The 15,397-nt window shown below is 36.5% G+C and overlaps 1 protein-coding gene across 17 annotated transcripts in view; it reads right to left on the bottom strand.

Moving 5' to 3' along the window:
• The window catches only part of DLG1 (discs large MAGUK scaffold protein 1), a 148,995-nt gene that overhangs the window by 31,540 nt on the left and 102,058 nt on the right, over positions 1-15,397 (bottom strand). For all 17 annotated transcript variants that reach the window (XM_005527087.3, XM_088061158.1, XM_005527085.3 and 14 more), the window contains 3 exons: positions 10,660-10,786; positions 8,709-8,865; positions 7,500-7,602 (listed from right to left, as the gene is read on the bottom strand). In XM_005527087.3, the coding sequence (XP_005527144.1) occupies positions 7,500-7,602; positions 8,709-8,865; positions 10,660-10,786 (387 nt within the window). The remainder of the gene's footprint in view (positions 1-7,499; positions 7,603-8,708; positions 8,866-10,659; positions 10,787-15,397) is intronic.

The raw sequence follows: 15,397 nt of genomic DNA on the forward strand, positions 1-15,397 counted from the left end.
CAAAAGAAAACCACGCAACCCAATCTCTCAATCCTTTCAGTAAGAATTTTGTCAGGCTCTAAAACTGGATGGATATACAACATCTGTGAATGAAACTTCACTCAGAATCAACTTTTAAGGTCTGAATTTTAGGAAAGCTGCTGATGATATACATCAAATAAAGGATAACAGGCAGCAAAACTACCAGGAAATGCAATAAAATAAGAACATTTGAATAAGGGAATCTTTTCTTGACTAGAATTTTCTCAAAGTTTCCAAGAAGGTTAGAGGCAGGTAGGGAATAATATCTACCGTCACAACAGTGAGATCGAGGAAGCACAAGCACCTCCTGCTTCAACTCATGGCATTTATCCAACAGAACCCCACCATCACCAAAGCAAAAAACCCAAAGCCTACTCAGGTTTACACATAATCAGTTGTTAAGAACAGAGAATGAATACATCTGGGCTCAAGTTTAAACTTTAAAATTATACTGGATAAGCAGATGGTGCAAAACTAGACTAAATCTGCTCTATTTCATGTCTGCATGTATTCCACAACAAGAAAGAAAAAGGAGGGAAGATTAGAAAATCCTGGAATATTACTCTGATTCCAAGCTGCTAAAGTGATTTTACCTAGAAATCTGTATTGTTTCAATGTTAATATTTACTTGAAGAGAAAAATCAAAACTCCAGAAAATATCTGATCACTGAAACTCTCCCGGACTGCCCATCTGCTGGGCAACAAAACACAGATACACAGGAAAGTGGTGAATTGTCTGCAAGCAGGGGAAGGGGAAAATGAGGCTGCAATGAAAATGCATCTGGTCTGGAACACATATTCTAGCAAACCGGGCAGGAGAGCAGAAGGCTACACAAGGGATGGGAAATTCAGCAAACAGCACAGAAGGAACAGCGACTCGAGGAAGCCGGGATGTGCGTACAGGGAACAGATGGCAGCGCAGCGCTGAGAAGCAGAGATTCTTACTTATATTGAACCCACGTAGAGCTGAAAAAGTTGACTTTAATTTAAAAAGTATGCCCCTTGCTTCCCTCTTCCCATCTGTCTATAGAAAGCCCTCTTTAGCAGGACCCATTGGATCTGTCTAAGCAGGACTCTTTTGCTGACAGTTTTATATAACTACTGATTTATATTCTTTCTCAACTCTCAGAATATTCAATTTTCCTTTTCATGGTGCCTCCAAAGAGAGAAATGGAGTCTGGTACTTAGAATGGCCACCATCATACTGACCCAGTATTGATCTTCCATTTTGCTTTTAAAATGCATGGACCACCATACAAACATCATAAATCATTTTTGAGGAGATACTATTTTGCTGCATTGTTTGTAATTTGATATTAGCATTGCCTGGGACAGACCACAATGAATTCCACATGTCATTGGTGACTTTCATGGGCTCTAATGTTTAATGAGCTTGTATCTCAATCACTTGAAAGACTGTGCCAAGGAATTTCAAAAGATTAGAAAAACCGCATTTGTATTTAGTTAATAACACCTCCCACAGACCCTGGAAAACTCAGAAAGAGACTAGGTCCAGTCACTGCTGAGATGAATCCACTAAAAATGTTGCTGAAGACTTAGCAAGCATTCACAAGCAATTTTATTTAGTATATTAAAGAGTAGGAGTGAGGTTTTAAAGGATTAAAACATGTGTAAGCCGCCTTATAGTGTCTATCAGGGCTATATATAGCAAAACCCTTTTTCTAATCTTAATGGGTCCAGTTTTGAAGATGTTCTAATTGACTAATCTAGATTATTTGCATGTGAGTAGAACCAGGAACAAAACAAGCAAGAACAGAAGCCTGGAAAACAAGGGACCACATACCCAAAAACAGGGCAAACTTTTTTTGAAGTATTTTTTTTTAAGAATTTTTCATTTTATGAAATTGGGATGCACTGATCTTTTGAACCACCTTTAAGAAAATCCATGTCCTCATCTAGAAAGCAAAGGAAGCTCAAGCCTTGATAAAAAAAGTTACTGAAAACTAAGCTTTTTACAGCATTATTGGCTTCATGCTACCCCAGCTGGACTTTTGCAGAAAGAAGATTTATAATATATTTCAAGACTAATGCTTAGAAAACAATCTTAGCTTAAACATATGAAAATTACACCATTTCCCAGAGCTTAGTTACTCTCTTGAATTCCACTAGAAAACAGTACATAGATGCAGCATTGTAAACAGAAAAATCAGCCACACACTGGCCATTGAGCAGAGAGCTCTAACAAAACTTTTGTATTTCCTCTTTTTTTTTTTTTTTGCATCATTTGTTTTAAAGACAAGAGGGAATGAAAAATAGAGTTTCCATTAACAAAACTGAAAGAATGTGTGTTAACTACCTATATGAACAATGCAGGTTCAGAAGCAGATGCTTTACAAAAATACTTTGAAATCTTCTCTTCATGTTTTGGTTCCACCTTCTCCTAATCTTACACTGATCCAGCAGATCACCTAAGAACATGAAGCTAATCTGATCACTTAAACATCTTACCACTCTTTCAGAAAAGAATTTATAATTTTATTTTTGGTATGTCAGGTGAATCTTTGGGAAACAGAAAGGGTTGGTTCCTTTTTCTGTCAAGAAAAACTTATCTGAATTTTGCCTTGCTTTGTGGAAAGATGAAGTGACCAGTGAATGACTGCTGATGCCGACAGACTTGGCCTGCTGCCTTCTTCAAGGCCCTGCAAGAGCAGGCTTCACAGATTATGTAACTGCAGTTAATGTTATCCACATCCTTAATACAGCTCAGTTCTGATCTAGCAGAGTATAACTACAATGGAAAGCTTAACCCACTAAATTATTTTCTATCCAGTTTCAATTAAATATATTTCCATATTTTTAATATATTTGTTTGGCTATTATTTTTAAACACCTAAATGCACTCAAACTATAATACAGTTATGGTAGCCCACTGGCACTTCATACCTTTAAAGAATGGCAAAATCTAACCTTCCAGAAATTCTGAATTTTGGGACAACATTATTATTATATTTCAGACAACCTTTTAATTTGAATGAATGCAACAATGGATGTCAATGTGAAACACAAAGCCCTCTAAGAACTGAAAGCCTCTGCAGTCCTATGCTTCCCCCTTGCTGCTCCTCTCCTCACTACATTCCCTTCAAGCACTCAAGCTCCTGTATCCCTGGTATGCAGCACAATCATAATTCTGACCATTCTGAATCCCAGCTCCCAGGAACTATATATATATCCAAATTACTTTGTGCTTCCTCTCATTCCTCTGCACCAATATTACAGTTCTTCCTTGCCATCCTACCTCTGCAGGAAACCCAGACACAGTCTTGTGGCACTGAGATGTCTGCAGAGACAGGGAGCAAGATGAAAATTAAATGGATCAGAAGCCACTACAAATCAAAATGGCTTATCAAAACACTTTTGTGTACTGAAGCAGCATCTCCTGCTTTGAAACTGCTCCAGGTCACAGTATTTCTTTTCCAGTTGAATTCACAGTAAAGCAAAATCCCTTTTTATTCATGAGTGATGTCTTGAAAGGAGGTAGAAATCTGTAGTACAAGCCAGGGAATAAGGAAAAGGCTTCCAAATAAAAGTGAAAATGAGAACATCCTGACTTCCCAACCACATTTCTAGAGGATAATTCCTGTTTCATAAGCTCTTGCTCATCTCCTGCTATAGATCCCTCTACAGCATCCAGCCCCAACAGATCTGTGCAGCTAGGGAGACTGTATGACACCTATGGCATGTATGTACCACAGAGAAATGTACCAGTACAACCCAATAGGTGACCAGTGTGCAACACTGGCTCCTGGCAAGATGTAAGATAAAGCCTGGAGCCTACAAGGAGAAAGCCTTAGGTCAACTGAGTACAGTTGTGGTGGTGCCTGATGCATGAGCCACTTCTGTAAACAGCAGAACACACTCACATTCCATGTCTGGCTTTTACCTGTCCCAAAGAAGGCTGGTAAATTGCTGAAATTTAATTCAGTGGAGCAGAAAAACTTTGTAAGGCATCCCTCAAATTTAATGAACATTCCTGGAAACTAAAGGAATGGCCAGAAGGACATTTTAAAGAATGCAATTACATCTGTTTTCACCCAATTCCATAACCAAGGAATATTGTGGAGATTTAAGGGAAAGAAAAGTCAGCGGTTACATAATTTGAGTCCAAATTCAATAAAATCAATTTCATTCAGCCACAATAGCCTACTCCAAACCCAGCAATTAGAGTTTATTTACCACGGATTTGAAAAGAAAGATATGGAAAATTCAAGCCTTTGCATGAGAAGACTTTTCCAGTGATTCATTTTTCTATAGCCTAACTTAGGCTTTCCTATGAGAGAACTGCTTGCAAAAATCCTCTTTTCCCAAAAATAGGAGAAGAAAAACAAATGGGAAATTTATGATGGGAAAATAGGAAATGTAATAGGATGTAAAAACATAAATTAACATTCCTCACCACATCTATGAACATACAAACTGTCATATGCAATTACAGGGAGTGAAATGAACCAGTCCCAAGTGTCTCCCAAATGCTCCTATCATACTGAATCTCTTTACCCAGTTATAATGAACCCTGATGGATGTCTAGAATCTCCTTGATCTGTCCTAGCTGTCAGCATCTTTTACAAAATCCTGCTGGATTCATAAATATAAATAAAATACATATGCAATACAAGCAGTTATAACTGATGCTCTCCATCTCTATGGAGACATTTGAGAAACACCAATAATGAACAACAATTTTATGAATATTTTAATACTTGTTAACCCATTTCCAAATGGCAGAAACAAAAAATGAGGATAATTATAAGAACACACACACATAGATACATAAAAAGTTTACCATTTAAATTAATCTACTGAGGAGAAAAAAATACTGTGTGAAGCTATCATTTACAAAATATGAACATGACCAAAGAATACACACATTTTTATCAAGTGCATTCAATCACATGGATACTATTTTCTATTTGGAAAGTCAAACCACAGACTGCTTTCCTATGCTAACAAAGAGTAACATTTAAGAAAATATTCCCTTTACTAATCTCTAAGATATAAACAATGAGTATCTGATTCAATTTACCTCCCACACCAGACCTGATGAAGCTAATAGTTGGACTTCCATTCAAACTTGTTTTGTGAGAAGTAAAAATAAGGCAGAGATGCCAGACACCAGTAACTACAGCTCTCTGAGGTAGGCTGGCCATGAGTCAATTCATGCTTTTTCTCCAAAGTACAATGGATCTGTTTTCTAGTTACACTTTTCCCTCAAGGCGCACCTCAAAAGGGTACAGTGAGCCCTAATGTGATTCTAACATTTTAACTCTAAATAGAGATTTTAAGCACTGTTCAGAAGAAAAGATGTTCCGTGAAGACCAAGTATCTTAAGGGGAGGGCGAATCAATCCATTCTTTGATTAATTTCCCAGATGCCTGCCCATAATCTCAAGTAATTTGAGTAACTTCACCCACATGCATCCTTCTCAAATGGGCCATATAAAACTTTGAGAACTGAATTCTCAGTACAGCTCAGCTGCACAGTCTTGTCCAGAATGCTTCAGTAGCCATGAAGGAATAAGTACAGCTCTAGCCTTGAAATCTACAAGTGACAGTCAGTGAGTAATTTCTAAGAGGCAGTGTATGGGCAAATTTTGCTTTGGGCAAATCTCTGGGAAATGACTCAAAATCTCAGCAGTCAGTCAAGTACCTCAATACATATTGCAAGAAAATAAATTATATACTTGAACAAATGGTAATGAAGAATGCTGTTATTTCCAATTCAGAAAGAGCAGAAACTGTCCAAAATGTTTAGTTCTCTTCTTCTAAAAGGTTCTGACTTTCAAAGTATAAAAGGATTCTTTTCATCTTAAAGCCTGAATCCTAGAAAGAAAGGACTGAAAACCAGCTGATTTTGTATGAAGCCTGCATATATCCTTGAGCAAGGGAAGCAAATGAGTCCTGGAAGCCCATATTCTACACCAGAGAAATATTTGCTCTTCTCCTAAGAGCCACACCTCACCATCCCCTCTTGGCAGAAAAAACAGTGACCATAAATGCCCTCTTTGAACAAAAAAAGTGGTCAGGTGCACAAAAGGACAACTCAGAGATAAATAAAAGCATATATTTTATTTCTCAATAAGGTGAGAGGCCCCTACTCAGGATGCAAGAAGGTGCAACAATTTGAACCACCCATGACAACACTGAAGAGCCAAGCAGAGGATAGACCAAATGTGTATCAACAGAAATATTTGGCAATTCTGACATCAAGGCAAAACAAATATTTCAGAACCAGTGCTGACCTTACTGTTCTTTTAAAAAGGCAGCCTCAGAATGAGCACTCTTAGAAAATTAATCCTGGAACACAGCAATGTACAGATGGAACATGTGACCAAGATGCAGCCTCCTGAGACAATACAGGATTGGCAACACAGGCTGGCTGCAGGGATTTGACCAGGAAGCAGGCAAACCAATCATTTGGCCTTATTATGAACAGAGTTCCTGGGTCAGGGGAGAGACGTGATGCTTATGCAGGTGATGGGGCTGGGGAATGTGAAAGGTAATGCTTCAAACATTTGAGGTCAGGATAGAAGAAACATGACAGAAAAGAAGAACTAAAGAACAACTAGAAGTGCGCTGCTATCAGCCACCTAACAGGCAAAGGCAGCAGTCCTGCTCCACGTCCAGTCCTGATGGACACCTAAATTCACCCCTTGACAGTACTGCTAAAGGAAAGTTTCAAACAAACAAGTCTGTGCAAGGAAGACCCAGTGCTAGGCCAACCAATTTAGCAAAATTGGAAAAAATTGCTGATCATCACAGTTCATAAAACAACAAAAATGTCTCAGTAATAGATGAGTAATAGATGAGTTTACAGACTCAAGCATTTCATGTTATACTATTAATTTTTTTAAGTTTCAAATAGACAGAGACATTTGAAATGCTGCAGAAATACAAGACAAATATGTGTTTTGATGATGTAGTGTTCTGTACAACACACAAAGATGGTTAATCAGCATCAGCTGTAGTTTAATCTGGACCAGAAGAAACAGCTGGATAAATAGAAATAACAGTTCAGTGTGAAACCAAGGAATGAAAACCTGATGGCCTCCTTAGATAATCTGAATCAACACAAAAAATAAGAAATTAGTCTTCTATCTTCCTACTATTAAAGCATCTAAAACCACCATATTAAAGGACAAAGAGAATTGGAAATACAAAAGAATAATAGGGTATTTCTATTAAGTTCTAGATTTACTGGATTAATTTTAATTTTATGACATTGGCAATATTTACTGAAGAAACAGAAATTGTGCAATGGTGAAAACAAGAAACGTGGCAAAGCCTTGGCAGCAACACTTACAGATATTCCAATCTGGTTACTTGCAATTATGCTAACGTGTGTGACAACATCCATTACATTAATTGTTTCAGAAGAGGTGTTTGATGGAAGGACACTGTAGATTATCTTTCTCTGAGTTTCAGACTGTAAAAGAAAACTTGAATGTATAAAGCAACCCTTACCTTCTGGACGGTACTGAGCTACAATAGTCACTGCTTGGCCTGCATTCTTCAGGGCTGCTGCTGCCTGTTCGTGGGTTGCTGCCTTTAGATCTACTCCATTTACCTACAAGTAATAGAAAAAAGCTCTTTATCAAAATTAATGTTTGTGTTTATCACCACAGAACACACACCTGTGGAAAAAATTTAACTGGATACAAACTAGTTTCCATGCCATATGTATTTCCCCTGTTCCCAATATTGTTCCTGAAATCAAGTCAATAAAATCCTCTCACCCCTCTTAAGAATTACTGACACTATCATAGTCTATCACTCAGTGAATGACAGAGTTTCTTCTTGTTTAAGAGTGTTTGCTTTCTTTTTAAGAAGGCACTGAGAATGTTATTTTTTGTGATGGTTCAGGCACCTTCTTAGCCAAATAATGCCTACAGACCATGTCACCACATCCAATAACAGACAGCACCCTGTGTGAATCTGGCATTGTTTTCAATGCAGCAGATTTAAAAATAGCATCACAGAAAAACTGAAGCAGAAATGTGCGTTCCACATTTTATACCAAAAGTAGTTTTCACAATCCAAACTAAAATAAATATGTGCTTTAATATCAGTTTTACTAACAGCTGTTAAAAGGACATAATTCCTCTTAAATAACTTCCAAACTACAATATAATTGTCCCAAATAATTGACTCTCTATAAACTAAGCAATTTCACAAAGAAACACATAACCAAATAATTGACTCTCTATAAACTAAGCAATTTCACAAAGAAACACATAACATATTTATGACCTTCAATACTAATACAATAAAAGCCCTTAGAGAGGTATGAGATGGAAGTTCAGCAGTTACTCCAGGAACTAACGACCCAGTTTTAGACACTGATGCCAAGGGTCTCCATCTCATTAGAAGGTTTATTTCTGAAACCTGTATTCTTCCAATTTAGACACACACAGCCTCTGCTACCAGACAAAGATAAGTTAATGTCTTCACTGAACATCTCAGAGAGGGAAGTGCTATTTTAATCACTTTATAAATGAGAAACCGAGGCAGACTGAAGTCCTCAAAGATACTTTGGAAATATATTAGCATCTATTCCATTATCTCAAATTTAGCTCAATTAATAACATTCTTTGTATATCATTAATTTGCATTAATACACAGGGATAGGGAAACTTTTATTGCTGTTTAAATAAAAGAAGCAAGGAATCCTACAGAAATTATCCGATCTCCTTTCCTAAGTTCTCCACTCAGGTCAGCTGGCCCTCCTGCAAGGATGAAAGAGATGAAAATTCCTTCTCCATCTTCTCCTCCAACAATGTTGAAACCAAGACCTGTTGATCCTCGATGTAGGACGACCTTTCTAGGCTCCCTGAAGGAAAAGAAAGGAATATGAAATCTTGGTCACTAGATAAGAGTAAAAGTAAAATAAAAAAATAGGAAAGTTTCTAGATGCAAAAGAAAATCCCCTCCCTGTTGTTAGCTGAACTGAACAAATCTGTATGTATGTATGTATGTATAAGTAAATAAATTCCTATTATGCTACAATACTATTCAGCACTAAATGTCATTACTTAATATTTTCCACATTGTTCAAGAACATCAGTGTAGATCATGACACTCTCAAATACATTTTCAATTCCAGCAAAGCGACTGCAATTGAAGAAGTTAAACTAAACCAAGTGGTTGCACTTTTTCATAGGATCTTCTCCTCACTTGAATGAGGGGAGGAAAGAAGAAATATTGATAAGACCAGTCAAATTCTGATGCAGAATGACTCCTTCCAAAAATCTATTATCTGCTACTCGATTTAATACAAGTAAGTATGTATTAAATATGTTTAATACAAGTAAAAATGATCTCAGAAAAAGACATTTCTAATAAAGCAGAGAAACTGTGCACTGCATTTCAAAAATCACTAGAGAGCACTAAAGAACAATTAATGGACATTAAGTATTTGGAGGCATTAATTATTAATTTACAGGATAAAGAAAGAAGCTGCTTTTTTTCCAAAACAAAAAGTATCATCTAGTCCAATCTTTAAAAATCACTTAATTTTTGCACTAGCTATTAAGTCATCTTAGGGCAAATTCTTAAATTTCACCTCCATTAACTATTATATTCATTTTTTCAGAGTACTATTCTATTTCAAATAAATGACATTTTGAAAATCTCTGTACATATTACTCTGTATCACAGCAATACATTAAAAAAAAAACAGAAGAGAGAACAGAAAGATGTAGTATCTTTTAAAATAACACTCAAAATTTTTAAACCTCTTTTTGGGATGGAGAGATTTTAATATGAGAAGGTAATTTAAAGAAAAACTAAATATTTTCTGAACAGCCCTTGCATTTCAAAAGAAATCTAAAAACAGCCTTTTTAAAATAATTTTAAAGGAAAGCAATAAAAATGTAATTATATCAAGAGGACAAAATCATTTTGGCTTATATGACTAACTAGCCCTAAGTTAAAAATCAGTACAAAGACATATCCTACCTTCCACTACACTAAAATCAATTCTCCAGTTTATTATGCCACTTAGGTTTCAATCCTGGGTGGACCCTGCCTTGGAATCTGAGTGACATTATCCATATCAGGTGATGGTATGATGGTGACAGAATTCAGCAGCAGCATACTGAAAGTGCAGTATAACATCCCTATACTTGCAGAACAGAAGGGCAACAAAATTACAAGAGCTTCCCTTTATCAGCAATGATGAGCAAAAGATTAATGCAATCTACTGAATCATTGAAGGAATGAAAGGTCTGTTAATGGGAAAGGATTAAGAGCTCTCCAGTGTTTCAGGATTTAGAATCCATCAAAACAAACCCTTGTCTGTGGGGGCAGGGAGGACTCAAACATTGCTTGCTTTAAAAAAAGAAATAATCTCTGGTCTGTTCATACTACCATCCTGAAAATCTTTTGCCAATGCCTGCAGCATTCCCAGGGCTTTCTGATTTTAAAAGCTGTTCCTGGACTGATAAATAGTGTGTGTGTATAAATACATAAAATATACCTAATTTTCTCCTTACAACAATGTTTACAAGAGTTAAAAAACTATTTCTTGAAAAGAAATACAGCATTCACTAGTATTTTGCCCGCTAACACATCTTGGAGCTTCCCTGGTTAATCAATTTGACACTTAGCTTTGATTATTCATTACCTGGTAATCTCATCATCTCCAAGCATTCCCTTGGGAACTGGTGAATACCGCCCTGGTGATGCTGGAGGCAGGGACTGTCCCAGGTAGGCAGATGGAGTGATATGGTTATCCACTGGCTGAGAATAAGCTTCACAGAGGCAGAAGGAAAACAATAGAAGACATAAGGATAATACCAAAAAAGAGCTGAAGGAACTGAAACAAAGAAGTGACTTCTTTTAAAACAAACTATAGCAGTTTAAATGATATATTATAAATATCATGGCTCTAAAGTAGTGTGTTAAATCTGTACACTCCCCAATCTCCTCCCTATGTCAGCAAGCAAATTTTTCAGTTGCATTGTGTCTCAAATAAAACTTTTTTAGAAACAGTTACTGTGGATAGTTGAACCCAGGGGAACAGTCTGGAAAATTTATCTGTTCTAATGCTGTTTTTAACTTGACCAAAGCAAAGTTTTAACTGAACCACAACACATATACCAGAAGAAATTTAGCATCTTAATGATTACAATTGATGGAAAATATTCTACAACACCAAGAGAATTATTATAATAAATAATTAAGAAGGTGCATGATATTTCCAAGTTAGGCACATCAATTTTAAGTGCTCATTAAAGCACAGTCATACCCACTGTTTCTATTACTAAGTATGCTCTTCAACGGGAAATGTTTTGTTTTTTTCCTGGTGTATGTGATTCGAACTTTGAGGCTTAAACATGAAGGGCAGGGGCTTTTCACAAATTCAGAATTATTGAAGTTGCCAGACCCTTTGTCCTCACTTGATGTATCTGATGGGGTAGCTAACCTTCAAGGATTTACATTAAGCCCAAAGCTCTTTAGCTGAACATGACACAGACTTCTGAAGTAATCTGTATATTCTCCTTTTGTTTTTTTTTCTTTTTAAACCACTATCAAAAAGTTTGAATCATTTACAAACTTATCAAGAGTATTCTTGATACATACATACATATATACATATATATATACACACACACACACACACACACAATGTATTTGCTAAATAGCTGTCTTTCAAACCACCCAGTCTGGGCTGGATTGTGCCTGTATTGTTCTAGATTCCTAGAAAACCTGTGTGCAGTAAATTCTTTACATTGCATATGCATCAGGCCAACACTGTCAGCATTTCAGCAAGCATTAAAATCCGCTGTTAACAGCTTCTGCAGTTTAAAAGCACTGGCTGATACACGAATTGTGCTACTCAGACACACCAGCCCTCAGCTGCATGAGAATGTGCAAAACTTCTGAGAATCATAATTCTGGATACACAAGAGGCTTCAGCAAAATTCAGAACGGAAGTGCAAGAGGTACCTGGTGCCCTTCTATATAACAAAGTCAGAAGGAAGCTCCCTCATGTTGCTTGGCTTCATGAGGTCTAAAGCAAAGAGAATGCTGCTTTTGCTAAAACCAAAGAGTCAACATAAGCATTCACATTAGAGAATTTCCTAAAAATTAGGAGCTGTTCAACATATGTGATTCCTAATACAGTTTTTTGGAACAGCAGTAACACATTGCACCTTCATCTTTGTACTCCCTGCAAGGATTTTATACATCCCACTTCCTTCTGTCTGTCCCAGTACAATACATGGTTTGTGTGTAATGGTAAGAGATTTGGACACCTAACTTTCAATTTTCAAAACTTAGGGCTTTTTTAGTCACACTGGAATTTTAGCAGCAGATTTTCACAATGATTACCAAACCATATTGCAATATTTGCATTTCAGTTTAAAAAAAAAAGTTTTTTAATGCAACATTATTATTGCATATATTGTATGCATTTTTTGCTTAAAACAAAACCACACATAAATAGTTATTTTGTTTTTGCTCAGAAAGTTTTAAAGTTAAAGCACAAAAAATTAAATGCAAGACATTTTGAGCTCTTTTCCAACTACAGAAAAATGGGTGTTGATTAAAAAACCTGAACAACTGTTGCACAGTATAGCAGCTCTGTACATTCTGTTCCTGCACTAAATTATCTCATTCCACAAAATGAATTTGAAATTTCTTTTAACAAGCCATAATGTAGTCATAATGATGCATATTTTATAGGAAGTAATTAGATACAAATTCTATATTCATTGACTTGCAGTACTTCTCATTTGATTGTTTTTCATGTTCCTGAAGCTTTTAACTGCCCTGTGTATTCAGAAACATACACACCACCTATTACATGACCTTATTTTTAAAATTTTTTTATCCTTTCACCACGCAACTAAAAGTCAGCCATCAATCAATATAACAGTTTCATTTTGTTTATTTCAGACCTGTGTACTGCTCCACAACATCACTGGCTGCATCCTTTGCAAAGTTTTACATATACTACTTACTTGGAACAGCCTGGTCCTTTCTCAAGGCCGCTGTTCTCAGTGCTACAAAAAGAAACCTATACAAGGCACAAAGAGGCTGCTCTCTGTGGAGCTCCTGCACAAACCCATGCACCTTTTCTGAAACTATTTCAGATGGAAATTGTACCTGAAGCATATTCATGAGGAATATGACAGAAATAAAAAGCAAGCCATCACTTTTTGAATCCTAAATGAGGTCTAAACTTCTATTTCCAGGTAAATATTATTACTGATGGAACTGATAAAGAAACTGTCTTTTGAATGAACAGAAAATTGCATGCATAAAATCAACTTGCTTTGACAGGAAAAGTCAGACTCTTAAGAAGAAATTCCATTTCCAAATCCACCCTTTTACATAATACAGTTCTAGACAAAAAGAAAAAATGGAAGATTTCCTATTATTTTCCTATTATCTGTAAACTGAGGACACCAATCAGAAGTACAATCTCTAAAATGGGCAATAAAATTAAAACTTTATTGTCTTTGACAGTTATTACATATTCTTCTCTTCCTGTACTTAGAGCATTTAAGAAATAATAAGGCATCCATGTCTAGTGAAGAAACAGATTATTCTCTACCTTCCAGTATTTTATTTCTCAATGCAGGGTTGAAATACTGTATCAAGGCACAAACAAAAAAACAAAACAAAACGGAAAAAATACTTTCCAAATTAATTAGGAGTCAAAAATGCATCACTGATAATACCTTCAAAGGAGGCCTGTATTGGCAGCAAGTCCGTTCTCTCCAAAACCATTTAGCCACTTTTTTGACTTTGATATTCTACTACTATGCACTTCACAGGTAATGTTGGTGTTTTAAACAGCAAGTACTACACCTTTTTAGTAATATTTCAACTGAATAACTTTAAAAGCATTTATATGAACAAATTACAGGATATGTGTTCTAGGAACCATTTAATGACCACCATTTATGTACAGATGAGGGAAGCAGTTTACACTCCTGCTGACACATGACCCCTCCCGCAGGCCAACAGCTGTGATTATCACACACACATCAGCTGAGCCCCAATGCTCTGCCACAGAACCATCCCACCCACAGTGCTGTTGTTCCTCTGCACACAATAAACAAGGGGGAACTTCTGTTGCATTTCCGTATTTTCTATACTGGAAGTCCTAATTTTTCAGCCTGACAGAGAGTGGAGAACAGCACTCAGAGGGCAATGTGCTCAGAAAGAACAATCCTTCCTAATTGCATTTTTCTTGAGTCAGAAAATGCAGAGCACTGTAAAGTAACTGCTTACCCTGGCAATCCACCTCAAGAGCTAAAACATAAATCTCAAAGGAGCAATAGAAACAGGCATAGCAATCAACTATTCCAGGTCTATGGCCAAGCCTTCATTGCCCATGCACATCGCAGTCTCTAGAGCAACAGCACACAATCTTAAGCTTTTTTTTCCACATTCATTCCTTTCTGAATCTCTGGTCTCAAACAGCTCCAAATCTTCTCTAACAAGATTTTCAATGGTAACTTAACTTCCCCCACAGGCAGCTGGAAGCCATTCATTCACTGATAAATATCAAAAGACAGATGTCAATTTTCAGCCCCAGATGCACAATGTTGGCACAACATCTGTACTCTTCCCAATAAATACTGCCATAAATTAGAATCTCAGAAATCTCTTGATCAAATATTCCTTGTTTCTAAGGCACTAACCCTAAGGAAATATCAAATGATTTAATTATCTATATGGATACTAACCTATTTGGGCCTTTCATTTGAGCCATCAGACCACCTGACAAGGCCACACTATTGTGTAGCTGATACTCTTACTACAGGAGTTTTAAAAGAAATCAGATTTTGCACAAAACCTAGATCTTGAAAATTGTTCTCAAACAGTTCTTCAGTATCCTTAGCTCTGCATTTTAAATCCTCGTGACCAGGGCAAGTGGGGCAGCCCTATAACTAAAAAAGTTCTAAAGGGAAAATCTTAAAGACAAACCAAATTCTGAATTTGGACTTTTGAATTAACTACCATGTCCACACAAGTTAGCACAGTGAGCAATCTCCTGCATGTTCTGCACAGTACCAAGTACTGTGCTCTGTGCTTTTAGATATTTCTGATAAAATGAGAATTAAAAAAACCAAACAAAAAAACACACAGAAATACAGAAATTAAATAAAATAAGCAAACAAAAAGCCCTCCCAAGGGGGTTCTATAAGTTAGCAGTTCACATATAAACTCAAGTAGTAAAGTTTCTACCTTAACATAGTTTGTAATAGCCACGTACACAGAGAGCCTCTGTGCACACCTTACTTCTCCTTTATGGTAGGACTGAACTCCTAAGCACCTGGCTAAAAGGATTCTCATGGACAGAAATAGGATGGGGATGCAAATGCATGTCTCAAAATGAGCTGCAG

Source organism: Pseudopodoces humilis, chromosome 11 (genome assembly GCF_049639895.1).
Source record: "Pseudopodoces humilis isolate 2021_Gansu_Grassland_sample_001 chromosome 11, ASM4963989v1, whole genome shotgun sequence".
Lineage (NCBI taxonomy): Eukaryota > Metazoa > Chordata > Aves > Passeriformes > Paridae > Pseudopodoces > Pseudopodoces humilis.